Here is a 22960-nt window from a genome sequence, read left to right on the forward strand (position 1 = left end):
AATTTTTGGTCCCGAGGTTCACGAAAGGATGGGATTTTGAGATTCTACCAAGGGTTAAAAGGGAAACACAATCATAAAGAACGAGGAAGCAGCAAGGATTCTGGGCGGAGCTTCCTGTGACTGACTGATCTAACCCTCGCTCACCTCTCAGTGGCGCCGAAGTGACTGCGTCCATTTGTGATGTCAGCAAGGTTTCTGTGTGCACTTCCTGTCAGGTCGAGGCGCTGCACTGTCTCTGAGCTCAGGTGGTCTGATGTGGGTGGGGCTCAGAAAGCACAGCAAATAAACTCTTTCCAGGTTAATGCCACCTGCCTGCTCACCTGGTTTCTTGCAAAAGACCTTTTAGATTAAAAGCCTCACATTGTTCCCGTGCAGGTGTTCAGGTTTTAGACTTTTCTGTTCTTATTGTTGATTAAAGTTCGCTGAGACTTTTACTGTTAGAATAAATGTTGTTCTAGCTCTTTGATGAGTCCTGTTTTTTGTTTGTTTGTTTGCTAAAGTACCGAACGGGACAGAAAAACAATCAGAATTGTCTGAGGGCCAGGAAAGATGCCCAACGGGTTTATTTCTTCAAGTGGAGAAAACGTGTCAATGTGATATTGGTCCACTTGATTGATCTTTATCATTATTATTATTATTTATTTATTTATTTTAAGTTATTAAAAATTGGACAGACAATTAGACAGAAAAGGGGGAAAGAAAAACAGAGGGGATCGGGGGACAGTAAGAGAAGACACTGAGAAAATCCATTGGGTCACCTGTTAACAGAAGAAAAAAGAAAACAAACAACAAGAGAACAACACAAAACAGAGGTCAAAGCAACAACCTATCTACGTGTAAGTAACAGTAAATACTAAATATTGAATGTTGAGCAGCACGCAAGATCAACAGCGCACGATATGCTTTAAGGTAGCAGCCAAGGAAGATATAGTTTGTGTCTGTGAGCACCCATGTGTACAACCCCCAGACCCAGGAGATGTTACCCTTTTCCCTGGGGTGGAGGCAAGCAGCCCGCAGCCACAGGGAGGCCAAGCGTCCTGATGGTGTACAGAGAACAGGGGTTGTGAAGACCCCATACCTCACTCCGCTTGCTCATATGTCGTGTTGCTGCGTGCTCTTCTAAGCGAGCAGCTCCTGTGCTCACCTGACGGTCACCTGCACCAAGGAGCTGCTGTGATTGACGGAGCAGCAGCTCTCCGAGAACCAACATGTTGGACTTTCAGTTCCAGGTTTTGAGCCACAAAGTACTCATTGCCATATGCAGTAATCTGATTGGTCAAATCTGAGCCTGTTTAGAAAAAATAACTCCCAGATGCATCCACCCATGATGGATGTTTCTTTTTCAATCACTATGTGCTAAAAGACCTCCCTGCACTGAATCATACTTGTTATCAATCTCTGGCTCTCTTTCACAGCATGTCTTTTGTACTGTCTTCCTTCTCTCACCCTAACCAGTCGCGGCAGATGGCCGCCCTCTCACTGAGCCTGGTTCTGCTGGAGGTTTCTTCCTGTTAAAAGGGAGTTTTTCCCTCCCACTGTCGCTAAAGTGCTTGCTCATAGGAGGTCATATGACTGCTGGGTTATTGTAAGGTCTACCTTACAATATAAAGCGCCTTGAGCTTGTATAAATAAAACTGAATTAGTGTACACCCCCCCAACATACACACACGCACGCACACAGCGCAGGTAAGCAGCTGAGTCACATGTGAGGTAGACTCTTCATCTGCAGCTCACAGACGGTCACACGCAGAGCCATGAACCGGAGACGTGCACGTGCTTATTTACTTTTTTTTCTTTTTCTTTTTTTTTTTTTTTACAATAGATGACGTCATCATCCTCATCCCCGTGTCAGCGTTGCGGTGACGTCACGCAAAACCGGCGCTTCCCGTACTGAAGCGACGGCGCTCCAAATCATGTGACCTCTGCCCGGCGCACGCTGAGCTGATCGATCAGAAGAATCTGTGCTGATTACCGATGAGCGGGTCTTCCGAAAACCCTCACACTGCCGAGCGCGCGACCGGAAACCGACCCGCCTTCACAATAAGAGTAGGCCGAGGGCAGCCGTTCCGTCACGGTCACACCTGCAGTCAGGTGTGCTGTGACGAAGTTACTCGCGTGGTCACACTTTTTACTCGTACATGAGTTATCCTCCATCATCGCTCCTCAGCAGACCAACGCTGAGGGGGCCGTGCTTTTCCGTGCTCAAGTCTTACAGTATGTAAAAGGGACTCTGAGCTGCTCTCCGGTTTAAGTCTTGCTGGATCATGCAGGTCTGACTTGCCACTTACACAGCCATTCGACTCAGTCGTGTGAGGTGTGCACCGCTGGATTGGCTCAGCACACACCATCCCTATCGGTACAATCTGCAGAATCCTGCCTACCACGTGACTTTAGCCAGCAGGTGAACCACTGTTTCATTTTAATCAATGGCTAGTTTTGTGTGAACAAAAACAACATGAAAATTCAGTCTGACTCACCGAAATTACAACATAGTGCCTCTGAGTCTAACTACTGACCACTGCCAAGCCAAATGTATGATAACAGAGCTCCACAGCGCCCTCTGCTGTGGCAGTACCAGGTAATTTGACAGCCAGCCCCGGTGTGCCTGCCTCAGACTCGGTCGGTGCTGCAGTGGACTGTAATATTCTATTTTTTCTAATAAAACCTGTTCGAACCTCACTGGGCATGTTATCAGGTGCGGGCTTTAATTGTGAAGGTCTCGGCAGCTCTTCCGGTGCGGTGGTCGCTGTCGCGGTGCGTGTTGACGCAGCGGGTGCGTCAGGAGGAGATGTTGTAGAGCATCATCGGAGCCGAGCCGCCCCAGTCCGTGTGAGTCCGGATAACGGGACCCGCTCATGCTCTGCCCCCCCCCCGCAGCACGCCAGCCCCAGATCCAAGAAGCGAAGAGCAGCGGGGAAGAGCCCGGAGGTAAGAGAGGGGGAGGGCAGGGCGTGGAGGAGGAGAGCCTGTCTGTCATCTGTCTGTAACTCCCCCACCCTTCACACACACACGTCTGTCGGAACCGGACAGGAGCAGCAGCTCTGGGCAGCAGCCGCCGAGAGGCGCTGAGGCCTGGAGAGATGCTGCTGAAGAGCCGCTCCTCTCCTCCAGCATCAGCTCAGTGTCTGTGGTTGTCTGTGTGTATGTGCATCTGAGTGTGTGTTGTCCACACCTGTCCACATCATGAGCAGTTTTCTTCACTGGTTCTATGCCGTGATGAAAAACAGGAAGATCCCCCCTCCCTTCCCCAGACTTTTTACCTATGGAACCCTTTGGAGTGAGCCGTCCAATCACCTCTGACCTCCTGAGAAGGGCAGAGCTTCACAGAGTGAGCTCCAGAGTGGATGTGAAGTCTCAGTGACTGATGGAGGAGCTGATCTACTCCATGTGTGCCCGTGTGTCAGCCTCTGATTGGACAGAGCGTCTGTGGCACTGCTGTCTGTGCTGCAGAGGAGCTTCATCTATCCTTCAGCTGTGTCTGCAAGAGCTCCTGCATACAAAACCCAGTGCTCAAACTCCAAACTCTCACTTCATCTGTTCGTGTGGTTCACACAAAAGTATTGACAGTACTGATGATACTGCAGTATATGTGCAGAAAAACACTAAAACTGAAGTTTTAATGTCAGTGACTCTCACCTGTGCGAGTGTGTGTGTGAGATCATGTGGTCATTTGACAGTTGGATATTTCCTGTTAGAAATAGGAAATATCTTTAACCCCTTCCCAGGAAACAGAATCATCTCTGAGCCGTTATTTCAAATTAGAAGTTTTATAAAGCGCTCGTGTTTTATTTTCTGCTGGTCAGTGCTTTAGTTCAACTTTTAACTCTAAAGATGAAATGAACAGTTGATTTGCTCATGCTCTGTGTTTTTAATAAATATCACATATTTGACTGCATGACCCCGTTTCTGTGCCGAACCTCTGTAATCAGAGCACTGTGAATAAAAATGTCTGTAGGAGTTCATTCAGTGCTTAATTGAAAGTTGAAGGTGTTTGAACCTCAGACTCAGGCTGGTGTGGACAACCTGCAGGTCCTTTTGGACCTGACTACACACCTGCAGGTGCCTCAGCTGTCAGGATTCAAACACACACAAATCAGTAAGAGCAGGATCGTCTGAAATGACTCATTTTGTCTGATTAAATATTTAAAATCTGTCACGGTGGCACAACAGGCCCGCACAAACCCACCTGTATCACCTGCCTCTGTCTTCATTTCCCAGGATGCTCTGGGGTTTCTCAGCAGGCCTGTGAAGATGAGTGTGACATCATGGTTCCTGGTAAGCAGTTCGGGGACTCGACACCGCCTCCCCCGAGAGATGATTTTTGTGGGCCGAGAGGACTGCGAGCTGATGCTTCAGGTGAGGCTGACCTGTGCAGGTGTTCGGGTTAGTAGAAATTGCCTCCCTCTAGGTTGGTCTGAAAAAGGAAGTTGTAATGGTGTCTTGTTTGAGTCGCAGTGAAAGTAAGCAAAAAGAGTTGTATGTGTGTGTGTCTCAGTCTCGCAGTGTGGACAAACAGCACGCTGTCATCAACTACAACCCGACCACTGATGAACACCTGGTGAAGGACCTGGGCAGCCTCAATGGGGTGAGCCATACACAACATATCAGTACATTATCATAGGTATCCACCAATCAGCAGCAAACACAGGTGGGGGGTGGTGATGCCTAAAGTCACAGGTTACAGTACAAAGATTTTTTTTTTTTTTTTTTTATTAACTTAAAAAAATTTAATTCCACTTTAATTTAAACAGGCAAGAACTGTAAAATCACAAAAGAGTGAAAACCTTCAGAGTGGACTTCAGCATCATAATCAGAAACTTTCACCTGGACGTTTGTTTGTTTGTTTCCTGCAGACATTTGTAAACGACCTTCGGATTCCTGATCAGACCTACATCACCCTCAAACTGTCCGACATCATCCGCTTCGGATACGATATCCTTCAGACGCACACACGCACTGTTTGTGTGCGTGTCTGTGCGCGCCTGTGTGTTTCTGTGTGTGTGTGTGTGTGTGTGTGTGTGTGTGTGTGTGTGTGATAATTTTAATATTTTTCTGAGCTGTTGTTCACATTCTCACGTCTACGTTCTGGAGAAAAGTCAACACAAAGTCCCAGAGGAGGCCCTAAAGGTTGGTGTTTGTGGGTGTGTGTTTTCTATTGTACAAATTACTGCATAGAGGGTGTTATTTAATTTCCTTGTTTAACTGCATTTAGTTTGCATTTCCAAAACTACTCAGAGCGTCATGAATTTCTCATGACTACACACAGCATGTACAGTACCGTGAGCACATGCAGTACCGTGAGTACATGCAATTTGCAGTACCTTGAGTACGTTTGCCTCGTTCTTCTGTTTCAGCATGAGAAGTACAGCAGTCAGCTGCAGATGAGCCTAAAGCCTTCAGAGGGGAAGAAGAGTGACGTGGATGAGCGGGCGAGAGGCGAGAAAGCGCAGAGTACCAAGAGCCTCGCACAGGGTAACAATAATACAGCAACAGTACTGGCAGTAAATATACTGTGTATCAAATGTACTCCTAACAATACTGGGCGTAATACAAGCAATAACACAAAATTTTGACATCACACAGGGTCAAAAATATACTGCACTGTACAAAACATAATGTAACACAAAACCCTGCACCAGAAAGCCTGGTGCAGGGTTAAAAAGTACTGGATCAGGTGTCTGGCCGCTGTGTGTTCCTGTACGCAGATGATGTGTTGCTGTTTGTTCTGATGTATTTTTTACTATAAATCTGCTCGTTCAGGAAAATGTTTTAGTAACAAACCAGAAAGTCGTTTGTTCACGCTCCTCGGGACACTTTGATTGGTCGGCAATTTCACCTATCACACGTTTCTGTGACAGAGGCGCCGGTGTGTCGGCCCACTCCTTTGTATGGCCAGCCTTCCTGGTGGGGAGAGGAGGATTATGGGAGTAAAGTCCAAACCAGCGATGAGCCACATTCAGGTACGCACACCTTAATAAAGTGGAGGAGTGCAGTAAACTGGTGCTGTATAAATAAAGCTAAATTGAGCTGATGGTGCGTTATTGATGATGTTGGTGAGATGTCATCTCTTTGCCTCTGTCAGATGTTCAGAAAGACGCTCCCTCTGCAGATCCAGAATTTTCTGCATCGCTGTCAGACTGTCAGCCAAAGTCCGCCTTCCCTTCGTACCACCGTGAGCCGAGCTACTTTGAGATCCCCACCAAGGACTTCCAGCACCCTAAGTCCTCAGGCGCGGAGCTCCATGAGATCCCCACCAAGGACACTGACACGCCCCCGGCCCCACCCTCACTTCCCACTCCGACTCCGCCTGTCGTTCAGAGCCATGCCTCCTTTACCATTGAGTTTGATGATTGCATGCCTGGGAAGATCAAGATTAAAGACCACATCACCAAGTTCTCCACTCGCCAGAGGAAGCTGCAGGCTACACCCACCAAGACAGCCATCATGGCCACACCTGCAGAGGTGATGTCAGCAGAGAGCAAGGTGGCTGACTGGCTGGTCCACAGTGATGTAAGCATGATGAAGAGACGCCCACCGTCTGAAGACGTTTACAGCACCAAGAGTGACCTCGCCATGAACATCAAGACCCTGAAAGGTCAGAGTTGCACCTGTGTTCCGGACCATACCTGTGTTACCTGTTTGTCATTCACAGGTAATCGGGGATTATGCTTCCTGCTGGTGATAAAACCTGTCCAGCACTTCATTGTTAACAATTTATTGACACACGGTCCCTGAATCTTCTGATATTTCTCTGATTTTACTGACCCCACTAAACTTCTGTCTTTGTTTGAGGCTATCAAAGCTTCAGTCATACACTTGTGACCATTGAGCTTCAAAGTTCAAAAGCTAGTACTCACTGACATCTTTATTCCTGTCTTTAGGTCACCACCATGAGGATGGGACCCAGAGTGACTCAGAGGACCCAGTTCTCAAAGGAAGGGGTAAATCCCACCACTCGGTCCGCACTGAGCACTCTATGCAATCAGAGCTGTCCCAGGCGTCGCAGCAGGTCATCCAATCAGGCCAGTCCATCCATAGTCAGCTACACCAACCACTGCAGTATGCTCCACCCAGACCGGCCTCTGCCTCACCCGTAGCCCCTGAGAGGCCCCTGTCCCAGAGTCCTCCTAAAGCTCTGTCACCCACCGAATTTCCCAAACAGGCGCCCCCCGAGCACCTCACTCAGCAAGCTTTCATCATTGAGTTCTTTGATGACAACCCACGCAAGAAGCGCTCTCAGTCCTTCACCCACAACCCCGCCCATGCTGACTCGTACTCCACACTCAGAGCCAAGTTGGAGCGGCGGAAAGGCGGCGAGAGGCCGGCATCTGTGCACGGCCACATCCCTCCCACACAGCAGGTGACGGTTCCTCTGAAGAGTCAGAGCCATGGCGGCCCTCAGAGGTCAAGCTCTCTGAAGAGAGAAAAGACTGAGGGGGAGGCGGCTTCGTCGGCTTCCTCGTCTCGCTCCTCATCGGGCATCATCATCCGTATGCTGTATGATAATGATGTAACCGTTGTGTTCCTGCCTATAACACATATGTGGCACACACGTACTACACATTTACAGCGTCTAGCAAAAACATCCACAATGATGACAATATCTGAACTAAAAACAGAAACATCAGTGTGGCTAAATATACACAGCAAAAACTGGAGTGTTAAAATTTCAGGGTTAAAGATGTTAGAGTTGATTTCCACTCTCAAAGTGTCATTTTAACACATTCTGATTCAAATAGTGTTCAGTGTTGGAGTTATTAAACAGTGTTATTCAAGTCCAAGCAAATGAACTCTGAAGAGAGTTATTTAACTTGGCAGGCCCCTGGGCTTCTGCCCAGGTAAACCCGTGGATCAATAAATAGTTTGCTCTGCCGGGCCGATTTTCCATGTGCTTCTGCTGGTTACACCGTGGTGGATGCCTGCCGTACTCATTGGAGTATTTTACACAAACGGTAAGTTATTCAAACTTATATAAAATTCACGGTATTCTATCGGCGCAGTGAGGTTTTCTTGATGTTTCTTGGTGTTCGGTTGCTGAAAACGAGCTTTAATAGAGGAGGAGATGTGTCGAAAATTCTATTTAGCCTCCAATGCTAATGTTAAAACCCCTGGAGGGCCTTGGGTCGATTTGTGGCTATTTTTGGCTATTTTCAAATTTTGATTACCTGCCATTTGCACAGTGTTGAATGGAATATAGCGAAAGTCTGCAAAAAAAAGTTTGGTCACATTTACTGTTAAAATTTCAGTATGACTTCCGGAAATTAGCTTCAGTGGCTAAGCTAGCGATAAACTTACGCTATTAATCCTAGGATCGATTTGTGCCCCATTGAAACCCTTTATAAACGCTATTTTTCACTGCAGGATTTATACCGTTAACATCTGGGTGATGGCTTAGGTTTCGTTTTTGTTTTGGAGAAGAGGCCTTAGAATTGTAATTTTTTTATTTGTCCACCGGGTGGTGCCCTTGCTCCACATTTGACCCGGGGCTGGAAAACAGCGGGCTGCTTAAAGAGACCTGCGGGGAATGAAGCGTCATTTCCGGCGTGCTGCAGCGGCTTCGCCCGCTGATCGTGCGGGAGCATTTTTGGGTCCCTAGGACCATGAGAGGGTGCTTTTTTTTTTTTAGTCAACAGGAAATGACGTATTTGTTGTCACGTGGTATCGGACGTGTGGGCTGGAAAAAGCAGTCCCCGGTGATCGTGCCCCGGTGATCGTCGCGACTTACCCCGGCAACATGCACTTATTTCGGCCTAGAGGAGGAGCATTTGCCGCCTGGAGACCATTTTCTGGTCCTGAAAAAAAAAATAAAAGGCGATCGAAATGACTGTTTGTGCCAATCTTTAGTCCATCTAAAGGCCTAATTATAATAACAATCAAATATTACTTCAAATGTTTTTTTGGGAAAATATTTAGTTTTTTAGTTTTTTTTTTAGTTTTTTTGTAATTTAAAGGGTTAAAACAACGAAAATATAATTAAAACTTTATATGAATATTTCAGGGAGAAGTAGTTTTAAAAGACTGACCAATTTAAAGTGAAAAAAAAAATTAATATTTAATATTTTTATTGCACTTTTTGGGCGTGGTCGATAGTGTGCATTTTATGAAATGCGCTCCTGGAAAAAAAATAAAAGGCGATCGAAATGACTCTTGGTGCCAATCTTTAGTCCATCCAAAGGCCTAATTATAATAACAATTGAATATTACCTCAAATGTTTTTTTTGGAAAATATTCAAGTTTTTTGTTTTTTGGGGCAAAAAAAGCAGTGCGCTCATGTGACGAAACCGGGATATAAAGGGTTAAAATCCGCGAAATGTAATTAAAACTTGACATGAATATTTCAAGGAGAAGTAGGTCTAAAAGATTGGCTAATTTAAAGTGGAAAAAAATATTAATATATAAATTTTTTATAGCACTTTTTTGGGCGTGGTCGATTTGTGGCTCTAAGACCAATAGTGTATGCATTTTTCTAAGATCCTCCAGGGGTTTTAATGTTGCAGTCTTTTTACTCGTGAGTGACGGTAGACACTGCACGTGGAAGCGCCGCGCCACGTTCAGCTTTTTCCCTGTTCACACAGACACGTCTTTCTCCACGCCAGTTCATGAGCGTTTTTGCTTCTCTGTTTATTCAGAGCAATTTTTTCACAATTGATAAGTAAATAACATCCCAAAATAATTGAAGAGAGCTTGTTTTAGTCACTCCTGCTTTTACTTTGACATCGTCAAAGGCTTTTACTTTGGAAGTCAAAATCAGAATGACTTGATATTGATATGGTATCACTGTGGGGCTGTATACTGTTGATCTAAAGTGGAATTATCCTGTTGAAACATGAATTTTTCATTTAAGAGCATTTTGAAATCGTTAAAAGAGTAGGTCGTATATGGACAATTTGAAAAGGCTTTTATTTTGGAAGGCAAAATAAGATGGCCTTGATAGTGACAGGGCACAATTAGGGTACAAGGCTGTGTCATATAGATCTAACATTAGAGTTTGAAAAAAAAAAAAAAGCCTAAATTATATGTTATTATGTTCTTAACATACCTGTTAATTCACTCGAAGTTGGCTTTTATTTTGAAATCCGGTTTCCACATCCATTCCGTAATACTTTGAATACACAGGGAACGTAAAACAAACTGGAGGCTGGCTTGACACAAGTGACAGATTCCAGGTAAGTTTGTGTGATGAGCTTCTTCTGTTCCCGGTGAAATACACCTGTACCTGTGGGAGCAGCGGAGCGGCTGAAGCTGCTCCGTCCTCCGGCCGGTGTTGCTGAGCCGAACCCACCACAGCACCGAGTGAACTGAAGCTCAGACACTAAATTCGATTAATTTTGAAGGGAGTCCGGTTTGGCAGGCACAGCTCGACCTGTCAGCGGTTTTTAGCCACAACTGTGTTTAAACTTTTGAACCTTTGAATCGGAGCATGCGGGTCTGCTCTTATCCAATCACTGTATTGATCCATCAGCACTGAGATCAATGCATTTGTTCTTCTGTGAGGGTGTACCACTGACAGATATGCGCATGTGTACAGTGAAAGGTCTGTTTAAGTTGTTAAATGATGACAAACACCTGAGCTTCAGGTTTAAAGGATCATCCCTCAGTTTTTCCCGATACTGGAACAACTAGTGCTGAGTTTGTTTGCCGGTCCTTCTCTGAAGACTGAAACCTGCTGCTGCTGCTGAGGAGCATTTGTTTCCGTGGTTAAAGTTCTGCTGCCGGGCGTGAGGAGGAGGCCACAGTTTAACCAAGCGATGAAGCATCTGTCCAAAAAGAGGAAGAGTCTTTATCCTGAGCTCATCTGCTGAGAAGGAATTTCTCCCCCCAGTCAGTCTGTCTTCACTCACACACACACCCACACACACCTTTACAGGTGAATTTCCTGCCTGTGTTTCTGCTGGTTTACACAGTCAGTGCTCACTTTATTAGGACCATGTTGCAGTGAGTCTGAAAGTTTCATGGTTGTGTTTAATATTCTGAAGCTTTACTGACGCAGGAAGGCTGGCTGGATGGGGGGGGGATTCAAATGCCCCGGGGGAGATTTGAATCCAGGCCTCTGGAAACACCCTTTGACCATGTGACTGACCTACTCCACCTTTCAAGTTTAAAGTTCAGGTTTTCTCACAGCGGCGCGTTAATGTGGCGAGCGTGCTCAGCTGTCAGGACATGCACACGCACTGAATACCAGAAATACCACATAGCTGACATATTTCACCCACCACGCTGTGACGTGCAGTCACTCTTCTTCACTGATGAAGACTCTGCAACACACTGAGTGCAGGATTCACGTAGCCTTCAGTCTGATTCATTCACTTTCCAAATCACAGCCACGATAGCTGTGAGCGCTTCGTGTTTATTTTTCTGTTACTGGAGCCAATCATGTGCTTTATTATCAGTCTGTTAATCAGCTGATCCTTCAGCCTGATTCACTGCATTCTTCTTCTTTTTCTCTGTTTCTTGTTATTCATGCATTCCACAGAGTGCCTTTGTCCTGTCTTCCTTCCCTCTCCCAAACTGGTCTGAGCCTGGCTCTGCTGGAGGTTTCTTCCTGTTAAAATTGAGGTTTTCCTTGCCACTGTCACAAAACTTCTTACTCATATGATTGTTGAGAGTACAAAGACAGTACAGCATCTCAAGGTGACTGTTGTTGTGATTTGGAGCTTTGATTCGGAGCTGAATAAAACCAAGTTAAAACTGGTCCACATCAGAAGTGTACTCGAGCTGTCAGTCAGGAACATAATTCAAATAATAATTTATGACACAACTAAAGCCAAATGGAGTCCAATCACAGTAAAGGACTCTGACCTCCTGAGCAGATAAAGGCGTCCACTGGAGGAGCTCAGTTTGTGACTCAGAGATGTGTTAATGAATGTGAAACTGTGAGCCCGAGGCAGGCTGACACGGGCGTGATGTCATCGCTTGTGTCAGGTCTGCTTGTCATGGACGTTAAAAAGATGATGATGTCATTGATTGTTTGTGATTGATTACCTGTATCTGTTTTAACCCTCGTCAGCTCAAACATCGGTAAAACCTTTAGCCTGTCATCATGGCAACCAGTACCAAATGGGGGGCGGTAAAGGACCAGTTGACCAGAGGCCCCGCCACAGTCACTGACGGCAAGGTGGAGGCCAATCTGGAGAACGCTGACCCCGAGCTCTGCATCCGACTGCTGCAGGTAGGAAAGAAGCAGAACCTCAGGAGTCCTGCAGGGGAAGGAGAGGGCGTCTCACAGCTCTGACCGATGGTCACTCTGCCCCTCCAGGTTCCCACAGTGGTGAACTACTCGGGTCTGCAGCGGCGGCTGGAGGTGAGTAATCAGTCATGGATGGTGCAGTTCCTTGAACTACAGGGTTTGGACCTCCTGCTGGAGGCGCTGGAGGCTCTGTCGGGCCGCGGCTGCGCCCACATCGCCGATGCTCTGCTGCAGCTCACCTGCGTCAGCTGTGTCCGGACCATCATGAACTCGTCCGCAGGGCTGCATTTCATCCTGGACAACGAGGGCTACATCAGGATGCTGGCTCAAGGTGGGTGGAGGACCAGAAAGTTAGAATGAAGCAGATCTGCCTTAAAACCACCTTAAAATCATATTTACACGCTACCCTGAGCAACAGGTAGACTCAGGTGGCTGTTCCAGCCTAAGCTAAGCAGGTAGCCGGTGTACCTGTGAGGTGAAGATGACGACTCAGAGTCATTACTTATGAAAGCGGTAACTCCACCTCCTCCTATATGCCCTCAGCTCTCGACACGTCCAATGTCATGGTGAAGATGCAGCTGTTCCAGCTGCTGGCTGCTCTTGCCGTCTTCGACCCTCGGGGACACCACCTCGTCTTCGATGCACTCGACAACTACAAGGTATGCTCATGTCCTCGTCCACTTCCTCCTCTCTCCTTATTTCCTTCCTGTCCTTCCTTTTTTCCCTTCCTTCTCGGTCTCCTCTGAGGTGATTTGTGATTTCATGAGATCAGTTTAAGTAATCTGAACTCTGCCTCACATGGCAGTCAGGACAGTTGGCGCTCAGTCATATAAACAGTTAAATGTTGCTGTAGGTCCAGGTCACTTTCAGAGGCTCTCTTGGCTGATTTCATTTGTTTAGAGGGGCATGTTTACCTGCTTGATGGACGAACCAACAGATGTCGCATGAGCTGGATGGGGAGACATGAGCAGGCCATTTGGGTCGGTTTGAAAAGCTTTATCGGCAGGACGTTAGCAAAAGGAAGTGCGAGTCAGTTTCACTTAGTTTCAAGGCTAACATGACAAGCAGAACAGCTCAAACTGAAAGCCACTGGCTGATTACCTAAGTCAGCAGAGAGCTCACAAAGCTCCACCACAGCTCCTCGCTGCCAGGTGAGAGCAACGACGACGTGGTCTGTGTACCATCAGGGCGTAACTGCAGATACACCATAACAAACAGCTGAACCTCAGACGCTGCAGATCTTATCGTCCCCGCCCAGCCTGTTCTCACAGGCTCTGAACTTACAGCATGGAATCATGGGATACCACACGTGTGCACACACACACTCGTTTTATTATCTTAGTGAGGACATCTCATTGACATAACCCTTTCCCTAGCTGCTTACCCTAACCATCAAAAATGAATGCCTAACCCTAACCATAACCTAACTGTAACCCTGACACTAAAACCACATTTTGAGCCTCAGACACGTCTTCAAACTTGTGGGGATGGGCACTTTGTCCCCATAAGGGCTGTTGGTCCCCACAAGTATAGTGGCATGCCAATTTTCTGTCCTCACAAAGATGTCTAAACATAACATGTACACACACACGCACAGACACAGTTATTAGGAGTGTTTAATCATCACACTTCAGTCAGACTGAAGCAGGAAGTTGTGTTTAATGAAGGTGTAAACGAACCGTGTCCGTCCTCTGACCTGTCACTTCCTGCGTCTGTATTCAGAGCCTGAAGAAGCAGCAGTATCGCTTCAGCGTGATCATGAATGAGCTTCACGCCACCGACAACATCCTCTACATGGTGACGCTGCTAAGTATGGTCAACGTCCTCGTGCTGCAGGAGGAGGAGCTGAGGAGAAGGCACCGGGTGCGGCAGGAGTTCATCGGTAAAACGAACTGTTTATCACCAATCTGACATCACCCCTGACATCATCATCATGATGTCATTGCTGACATCACTGCTTTCATCATGTTGTAGGGTCTTTACCTCACAACAGAAAGACCTTGATGTGACTGTTGTTGTGATTTGGCGATGTATAAATAAAGTTGAATTAAACTGTTATCAGAGTTATGTGTAGGAGGAGCTTGATATCTGTCACAGTGTGACATCACATCCCTGTACGGAGGCTTTCCTGGAGTCAGGTCTCGCTGAGGGCTCGAGTGTCAGACCCTCAGAGGTCGTCATGGTGTGAGTGTGTCCTGCTGCTTGACCAAAATAAGAAGTGATATATATGTCTGTGATTTTTAGGTCTGCAGCTGCTGAACCTGCTCCCCAGGCTCAGGTACTGGCTTCATTCTCACTTTGCTTACATCAGTTATTAATCAATAATCAGTCGTGTTTCCAATCAGTTTCCTGCCTGTGTGTGCAGGGAGACGCAGGACAAGGACCTGAACATCCAGTGTGACGTGTTTGAAGACTCTCTGTCGGAGGACATGGAGGAGATGGAGAGGCTGTACGGAGGGATTGATATGAGCAGCCACCAGCAGGTCTTCACAATGCTCTACACCATGGTAACCACAGTTTAAAGAGTGATGCGACTCAAGCTGGAACGTTTAAACCAATGTTTCCCAACCACTGTGCCGCGGCACAAAGGTGTGCCGTGGAAGATTATCTTATTCCACCCAATTGGTACTCTAAGCCCAGCGGTCCCCAACCCCCGGGCCTCGGACCGGTACCGGTCCGTGAGTCGTTTGGTACCGGGCCGCGAGAGTAGAGGCTCAGGCGTGAAATGTTTAGTTTTCAGGGTTTTTATCGGTTGTCAGAGTTATTTTGTTATCGTTTTTATCGTTAACTCGGTTTCCCTGGGTCTTTTCACGTGTGTTATGAATAAATCTTCTTTTTTTCGGTACCGGTACTAGTTTTATTTTGTTGTATTTATCCGCGACACCTTAAAGGCCGGTCCGTGAAAATATTGTCGGGCATAAACCGGTCCGTGGCGCAAAAAAGGTTGGAGACCGCTGGTCTAAGCAATCGGCTTGAGTAATGGGCAGAACAATTACATTATCTTCCACTAGAGGGGAGTACAACTACCTGCTCTAATTAAATTGGTTGCCGACAGATACATCTAAACAAACTGAACCAATTCTGCTATACATGGTGCGCGGGGAAAAATTATCAATATGCTTTTTGTGACATTTTTGTTTGGTAGTATGTTGTGTTATTTTTCTAACGTGAAATATGTACCGTGGCTCCAAAAGATTGGGAAACACTGGTTTAAACTACAGAACCCAACACTGCCACCTTCAGAGCGATTGGCGCAGCATCTGTGAAAGTGACACTGCTGGTAGTTCTCTTTTCAATGATAGAAATGTAAGGAGACAGACGCTATGTTCACACTGCAGTCGAAAGCGCATCAAATCCGATTCTTTTTTTTTTTTTTCTTTTTTTGACCCTATGCGACCCATCTATCCGACCATGGTGTGACAGTGTGAACGGAACAAATCCGATATTTTCAAATCTGATCTGGGTCACTTTCGTATGTGGTGCTGAATCCAATACATATCCGATGTTTTAGAATGCGACTGCTGTTTGATGGTCACGTCGCATTAAATCCGTCTTGTACGTCACTGACACAAGACGGACGCCAATTATCAGCGCCGCAGAAGCGCCAGAGAAGACATCGCGAACGCTTCCGGCCATCCAGTGTAGATGTTAGTGAAACTGTTGGGAAGACAACGTGAACATTTTATTTGTACTGTATAATCTGCAGATTTTGACAGAAATCTGCAACTATCCTTTGAAGCAGTGCTCCTCTAAAACAGCAATAAGGATCATTATTAGGTTATCTACATTATTATGTAAATAACAAAATAACTTAAAGCAAAATTGGGAAACGTAAAGTCCGAAGTCTTTATATTAAGGGCCATCAGTCAAACAATATTATTTGCTCTGGGTCTAAACAGAGCGCGTTGTGGGTGACGTCTTCTTTTGCGCATGCGGCCGCTTCGAGGGTTCACACTAGAGCGCGTTTGCTGTCCCATTTTATTTGTAGTGTGAACGAGCAGACAAAAAAATCGGATTTGATCAAAAAATTGGAATTGAGCATTAAGACCTGCAGTGTGAACGTAGCCAAAATAACCTGTCCTGACCCTCTCTGCGTTCAGGTGTCCAGCCATCCATCCTCCGTGCAGCTGCTGTCCATCCTTCAGGCCTTGTTGCTGGTGGGTCCGGACAGAGCTGAGGTCTGGTGTGCTCTGGAGCTGCTGATGGATCGAGCCACCCTGCTGGCTCAGGATGGTAAGTATGAGGGTGCATCCAACAGCAGATCACTGGGTCCAGCTCTGATTCCGCCTCTTTGTAGAAGTGTCCTCTCTATATAAACGATGACCCCTGTAAAGAGTCCCTTAAGGTTCAGATGCAGGCCCTGTTTTATGTCAGTTTGTATAAATGACAGCAGGCAGAGTATGATCAAAGCTGAGGGCATTTCACAGGATCAGGCGAAGGTGAATTCATCGGCTCTGTTTTTCTTGATCGCAGCTGAGGTAGACTCTGCAGATCACCTGCTGGAGAAGCTCCTCCCCCGAAAGACTTACTCAGCCAATCTTACCATCGACAGGGCGGTCCAGACTAGACTACCAGACAGTCCTCCCAGCCAATCAGAGGCACTCACCAAAGATGCTCCGACAGCCCCCACTGCAGCAGCACTGCCTCCGGCTCTTCCCACTTCCTATGCCCCCCCTCTTCCTCCTCCCTTACCCGGTGCTATGACTCTTCCCCTTCCACCCCCTCCACTGCCGCCCACACCCTTGCCTGGTGCTATGGCTCCTCTCCCTCCACCCCCTCCACCCCCACCCTTACCTGGTGCTATGGCTCCTCCACCCTTACCTGGTGCTGGACCTCCACTCCCCCCCTCTCCTCCAGGTGACATCAGAGCTGAGACAGTTCAAAGTCTGGGCAGGTTATATAGCAGCTCCGCTCCTAATTCAAGCCACACCCCCTGCCCAACACTGCGGATGAAGAAGCTGAACTGGCAGAAACTTCCATCCAGACTGGTGTCAGGTGAGGCCTGGTGTTGGCCCAGGTCAGGTGCAGGATTCATCCAAGCTGACGTCACTCTGTGTCCACAGGCCACGAGTCTCTGTGGACGTCAACATCTTTGGACTCCATGGAGCCAGATTACTGCAGCATCGAGCACCTCTTCAGTCTCCCTCCGACTGAGACCAAGACCAGAACCAAGTCAAAGACGGAGCCCAAAGAGGTGCCGCAGCTTTCTCTGTCTTCACCTTACAGGTGTGGCGTTACACGTTTTACCTTTTTCACATCCACATGTTCAATTCTGTCCACAGGTGTCCTTCATCGACGCCAAGAAGAGCCTTAACCTCAACATCTTCCTCAAGCACTTCAAATGGTGACTGTTCTTTTTCTGAGTCTTGCAGCCAATAAAAACACCTGTGCTGTGACATCACCATCCCTGTATCACCTGACCTGTCTCACCTGCAGTTCCCACGAGGACTTTGTGGATCTCATCCGAAGAGGAGACCGATCAAAGTTTGATGTTGAGGCCCTGAAACAGTTCATCAAACTCCTCCCAGAGAAACATGAGGTCAGAGCAGAGGTCACCTGCGCTTCACCTGTTCTCCACCTGTCTCTCACCTGTGCTTCAGTTGTCCTTCACCTGTACTTGACCTGTATCTCATCTTTCCCTCCTCAGGTAGGGAACCTGAAGTCTCATCTGGCAGAGCAGGACAAGTTGGCATCAGCAGATCAGTTTTACCTGCAGCTCATTGATCTGCCCAGGTGTGAGGACAGCGCCAGCTGCAGCACACATCAAGCACAGATAAATAAGCACAGCTCACCACAGGTCCACTCACTTGCTGTGTGTGTGTGTGTTGCAGTTACTCTCTGAGGATTGAGTGTATGTTGCTGTGTGAGGAGAGCAGCTGTGTGTTGGAGACTATGAGGCTCAGAGCTGAGCTGCTGGACCGCGCCTGCCAGAGTGTGTATATACATGACAAACACACAGCAGCTACACAACAAACACACTGGCTGCACACGCACGTTTGGCTGCTGTGGTGGTGATCTTGTTTCTGTTTGTGTGTGTTGTTTTGTGTGCAGGTGTGAAGGAGAGCGCTCGGCTGCCAGTCTTCTGTAAACTAATCCTGAGTGTCGGAAACTTTCTCAACTATGTGAGAATCTTTTTTTTACTCCTTGTAATCTGATTACTTTGTGTGGCATGCTCAGTGACGGTCCTAAAGCAGTTCTCTTCCCGAAGACTCAAACCACACAAACAAACTCTTCCATCTATATGACTGAGCGATATTTTTGTTTTATTAAAAATTTGAACATAATTCAACACAAACTCTTGTGAAGGACACAAAGTCAAAGACTTCCAAGCAGAGCGCATCGGCCAGCACAACACAGAGTTTGGGTCCTTTACGCTAAGCGAGACAGGTGGAGAACAAGCTAGCGGTCAGTGTGCCGCATCCTATGCGAAAGGGCCTTAAGTTCTTGGCTAGTTTAGCATCAACATGCTGTCTGTGCAGATGTTAGCAGTATAATGCAGCTGTTTATGTCCTGGATGCTGGTTCCACTGCACCATGATGCTTGTCCTTTCGTGCAAGAAAAATAAGTCATGTCCGTGTCTCTGCTGTGGAGTGGGCCTCTAGCAACTGCTGGACTTCACCTCAGCTAACTGGAGCCTCTGATGAAGTTTTTATGAAGTTATCTAAGCAGTAATATCACAGCTGTGAGGTTGATTGCACTAACAGTTCGTCCGAGGAGTGTTTTGTTTGTTTTTTTTGTTTTTATTTGTTTGCACATTCAGGCAGGTGTGACTCAGCACCAACTATTAGCTCAGCACAAATCTACCAACAGACTGTCTACCAAGACAGTTCATTTAGTTGCCAAATCATAAATCAGTCTGTTATTTAGCTGAAATAAAATGTAAAGGCTGGTAGTCTGATTTAGTCATGTGATGTATGGTCCATCAGGGAACTCACACGGGGAATGCTGAAGGCTTTAAGATCAGCACTCTGCTCAAACTGACCGAAACCAAAGCCAACAAGTCGAGAGTCACGCTGCTGCACCACATCCTGCAGGTAATGCTGGGAATACTACGAATACTGGGGAATACTGCAGTATTCTCATAATAATTCAGTTGCTGCTGTTTGTGACCCTTAGGAGGCTGAAGAGAATCACCCCGACCTGCTCAACCTGCCCGATGACCTGGAGATCTGTGCAAAGGCTGCTGGGTAAACACATATAGGAGTTCAGTCACGTACAGACTGCTGGGTGGAGTCTGTGACGTGGTAGCTCAGGTGTTTCGCCTGCAGCGGTGTTAAATGTTGCCCTCTGACTCCACCTGCAGGCTCAGCTTGGACTCTATTCAGTCTGAAACAAAGACTCTAAACAAACGGCTGAAAAACTCAGAGAGGAGCGTTTCCTCCTCATCTGACGACATGAAGGAGCAGTACCTGTCCACCATACAGGTGAGTCACTCAGGATGAGGCTGTCACCTTTACGGGCAGATAAATCCAGTCTGTACACTCACTGACACCGTTTTAGTGGGACAGACCTGCTGTTCCAGGTGAACTTACCTGTTGTTCTTATGTGGTGTTACCAGGAGAGCCTGCAGGCTGTTGAGCAGCTGCAACTCCTGCTGTCATCTGTGGAGGAGCAGAGGAAGCACCTGTCCGCCTACCTCTGTGAGGACAGCAGCAGCTTCTCCCTCGAAGAGCTCTTCAGCACCATCAAGGCATTCAGAGACCTCTTCCTTCGAACCCTCAAGGTCAGCGCCAATCGCAGTGCGGCTCAGTCTGCAGGACTCATACCCTGCCGCACGTTTGCATGTGTCATTTAAACTATGTCTCAGCCAGCCAATCGGCTCTGACTTGAACCGTGACAAAGTGTGGTAGCTGCCACACATTAGTCCTGTTTCCCTGTAAATGTTAAGCTCCGCCCTCTCTGGGGGGCCGGTTAGCCTGCTGAAGTTTGAACTGTGTGTTCCTTTTATTCTTCGATCAGGAGAACGAAGGTCACAGGGAGCAGGAGAAGAGGAGGAAGAGGTTGGAGGAAGGGAGGAAACTGAGAGAAGAAGCCCCCACCAGAAAGATCAGTAAGTCAGACACCATTATTTCACCTTAAATCCTCCCTCCTTAAATGGAGAGACAGGTGAGGGACACCTGTCTCTCCAGGTGTGGCAGGTGAAGGACAGGTCAAGTGCAAGTGGAGAACAGGTGAGACATGTGAAGGGCCGGTGACGGACAGGTCGAGAATCAATAGCTGACATCAGCAACATTTTTCTGCAACAGTTTATCAGCAGCTGAATATTTAAAGGAAATGATGTGACAGCATCAGGACGAGAAGAAAGTTTGTAAAGATTAAATGCTGCTGTACCTGTGAGGCTGTCAGGTGATGCAGTGACAGCTTTCACCTGTTGTTTGTGACACGTGCGCTAAGCTCACAGGGGAACGTGTGTCTGTGCTGCAGTTAGGACAGACATGGCCAATTGGGACGAAGGATGCACCGTCGACAACCTGCTGGCCGAGATCAGGAAGGGCTGCAGGCTGAGGAAGACAAGCCCACGGGCAGAGCCGGACGGTGGGGTCGAAGGTGAGAGCCCGGCAGGACTTCTGCAGACTTTCTTGTCACTACTGCTCGTTTGATCAAGTTCTCCTTTTCAGGTCACCCCGGGGTCACGCAGATGTCACCGGCCCAAGATAAGCCAGATTTTCCCGAGAAGCCTCGGGAGGAGGTCCGGACTCCCACACATCCACCTGCTGGAACCAGACCAGAACCGGAGCCAGCAGAGCCAGACAGAGCTGCCTCAGAGCTCCAGGCCCTCTGTGAACGCCCCGCAGCTGAGGTCCAGGGTCCGGAGTCTGAAGTGGACACCAGACCGGCGCAGCAGGAAGTCCAGCACACAGCTAGTCAGCAGGATGTGACCCAGGTCAACAGGAGCAAAGATCCTAACCCGGAAGATTCTGCTCCCCGGAACGCATCAAACACCTTAGACACCAGCCCAGCAGGTAGAGTGAGGCGCTGTGCTCTCTGCTTCAGGCTTTGAGCACGCTCAGTGCTGCTGTTTGTTTCTGAAACATGGAAATTTTAATGCTTCCTGTCCCACAGCCCACCCACACAGATCAAGTTGTGTTCAGTGTTTGCAGCAGAGTGACGGAGACTCGGCCGCAGATTACAGTTGAGTGGAGTCGAGATTGCCATACCATGGTGATGTAGCCGGGTCAGTCTGGCTGTTGTGATGTAGCTCTGAGTCTATGAGGTCACTTCCTGTTCCTGAACATTAGTGTTTCCTGTGACATGGTGAGCTGAGGCTCAGGCTGTAAGGTCTCATCAAGACGATGATAGAACATCCTTTAGTGTTGATGATGAAATAAGCTTTATATCTAGAAACCGACCAATCGTATCCTCTCTTTGATCTCCAGAAGGCCACACAGGAAGAAAGCGTTTGAAGAAAAAGAAAAAATGCATCCTTCAGTGAGGTGAGCTCACCTGCAGCTGTGCATAAATCCACGTCAGCGGCGATTCACTGCTGTCCTTCACTCTAAAGCATTTCATTGGTCGAAATGTTTTTATGTTGTGGGATTTAAGGTCTTTTTTTAAATATCATTTATTATTTTATTCTTCTTCTATGGTTCCAGGTACATGGGTCAGGACTTGTTTCTGTGGCGACAGGACTGGACCTGCAGGAGAACAAAGTGTTTAAAACCCTCTGTAGAACCTGGGACCATTTCGTGGCCTTTGCGTTTTTTAATTCCACACCATTTCCACTGTGTTTAATGGAGTATAGCCAAATTTTCAAACATGTATTTTTTTTCCCATTTTATTTTAAAATTTCAGTCTGAGTTTTTTAAATGAGCTTAAATGGCTGAATAAAAGGCATACATCCACTATCGAACCTCGTGGCCGATTTCTGCCCCTTGAAACCCATTATAAACGCTATTTTTCACTGCAAATTAATTACGGTCAAAGGGATCGTCGATGTTTAAGTTTCATTTTCATTTTGGAGGAGGCCTTAGAGTTGTAATTTTTTTATTTGTCCACCGGGTGGCGCCCTTGCTTCACATTTGACCCCTGCTGGAAAACAGCGGGCTGCTTAAACAGACCTGCGGGGAATGAAGCGTCATTTCCGGCGTGCTGCAGCGGCTTCGCCCGCTGATCGTGCGGGAGCATTTTTGGGTCCCTAGGACCATGAGAGGGTGCTTTTTTTTTTTTTTAGTCAACAGGAAATGACGTATTTGTTGTCACGTGGTATCGGACGTGTGGGCTGGAAAAAGCAGTCCCCGGTGATCGTGCCCCGGTGATCGTCGCGACTTACCCCGGCAACATGCACTTATTTCGGCCTAGAGGAGGAGCATTTGCCGCCTGGAGACCATTTTCTGGTCCTGAAAAAAAATAAATAAAAGGCGATCGAAATGACTGTTTGTGCCAATCTTTAGTCCATCTAAAGGCCTAATTATAATAACAATCAAATATTACTTCAAATGTTTTTTTGGGAAAATATTTAGTTTTTTAGTTTTTTTTTTAGTTTTTTTGTAATTTAAAGGGTTAAAACAACGAAAATATAATTAAAACTTTATATGAATATTTCAGGGAGAAGTAGTTTTAAAAGACTGACCAATTTAAAGTGAAAAAAAAAATTAATATTTAATATTTTTATTGCACTTTTTGGGCGTGGTCGATAGTGTGCATTTTATGAAATGCGCTCCTGGAAAAAAAATAAAAGGCGATCGAAATGACTCTTGGTGCCAATCTTTAGTCCATCCAAAGGCCTAATTATAATAACAATTGAATATTACCTCAAATGTTTTTTTTGGAAAA

General features: G+C 46.9%; 2 protein-coding genes across 6 annotated transcripts; both read left to right on the top strand.

The window, feature by feature from the left end:
• Positions 1-2279: 2279 nt before the first annotated feature.
• Positions 2280-7817, top strand: LOC143412456 (centrosomal protein of 170 kDa protein B-like). The gene is made up of 10 exons (XM_076891438.1): positions 2280-2401; positions 2727-2928; positions 4219-4356; positions 4496-4585; positions 4854-4932; positions 5069-5127; positions 5355-5472; positions 5859-5960; positions 6083-6595; positions 6882-7817. Exons 3-10 carry the CDS (start codon positions 4252-4254, stop codon positions 7718-7720), a joined length of 1905 nt encoding a protein of 634 aa, XP_076747553.1. The 5' UTR covers positions 2280-2401; positions 2727-2928; positions 4219-4251; the 3' UTR covers positions 7721-7817.
• Positions 7818-7842: 25 nt separating this feature from the next.
• On the top strand, positions 7843-22183 carry LOC112432443 (inverted formin-2-like). 5 transcript variants are annotated; one of them, XM_076891433.1, is made up of 25 exons: positions 7855-7952; positions 12008-12169; positions 12257-12518; positions 12731-12846; positions 13910-14069; positions 14432-14465; positions 14553-14694; positions 16288-16420; positions 16661-17182; positions 17251-17381; positions 17470-17531; positions 17624-17726; positions 17835-17920; positions 18019-18119; positions 18239-18309; positions 19114-19221; positions 19304-19374; positions 19491-19611; positions 19746-19910; positions 20147-20237; positions 20612-20734; positions 20806-21150; positions 21251-21319; positions 21565-21621; positions 21781-22183. In XM_076891433.1, the coding sequence occupies exons 2-24, from the start codon at positions 12041-12043 to the stop codon at positions 21618-21620; spliced, it is 3201 nt and encodes a 1066-aa protein (XP_076747548.1). In that variant the 5' UTR covers positions 7855-7952; positions 12008-12040; the 3' UTR covers position 21621; positions 21781-22183. The 5 variants fall into 5 exon arrangements, with proteins under 5 accessions (XP_076747552.1, XP_076747550.1, XP_076747548.1 ...); XM_076891434.1 differs by lacking the exon at positions 21251-21319 and having other exon boundaries at positions 7856-7952; positions 21781-22181; XM_076891436.1 differs by lacking the exon at positions 16661-17182 and having other exon boundaries at positions 7857-7952; positions 21781-22180.
• The last annotated feature ends 777 nt before the right edge of the window (positions 22184-22960 follow it).

The sequence above is a fragment of the Maylandia zebra genome, linkage group LG13 (genome assembly GCF_041146795.1).
Source record: "Maylandia zebra isolate NMK-2024a linkage group LG13, Mzebra_GT3a, whole genome shotgun sequence".
Lineage (NCBI taxonomy): Eukaryota > Metazoa > Chordata > Actinopteri > Cichliformes > Cichlidae > Maylandia > Maylandia zebra.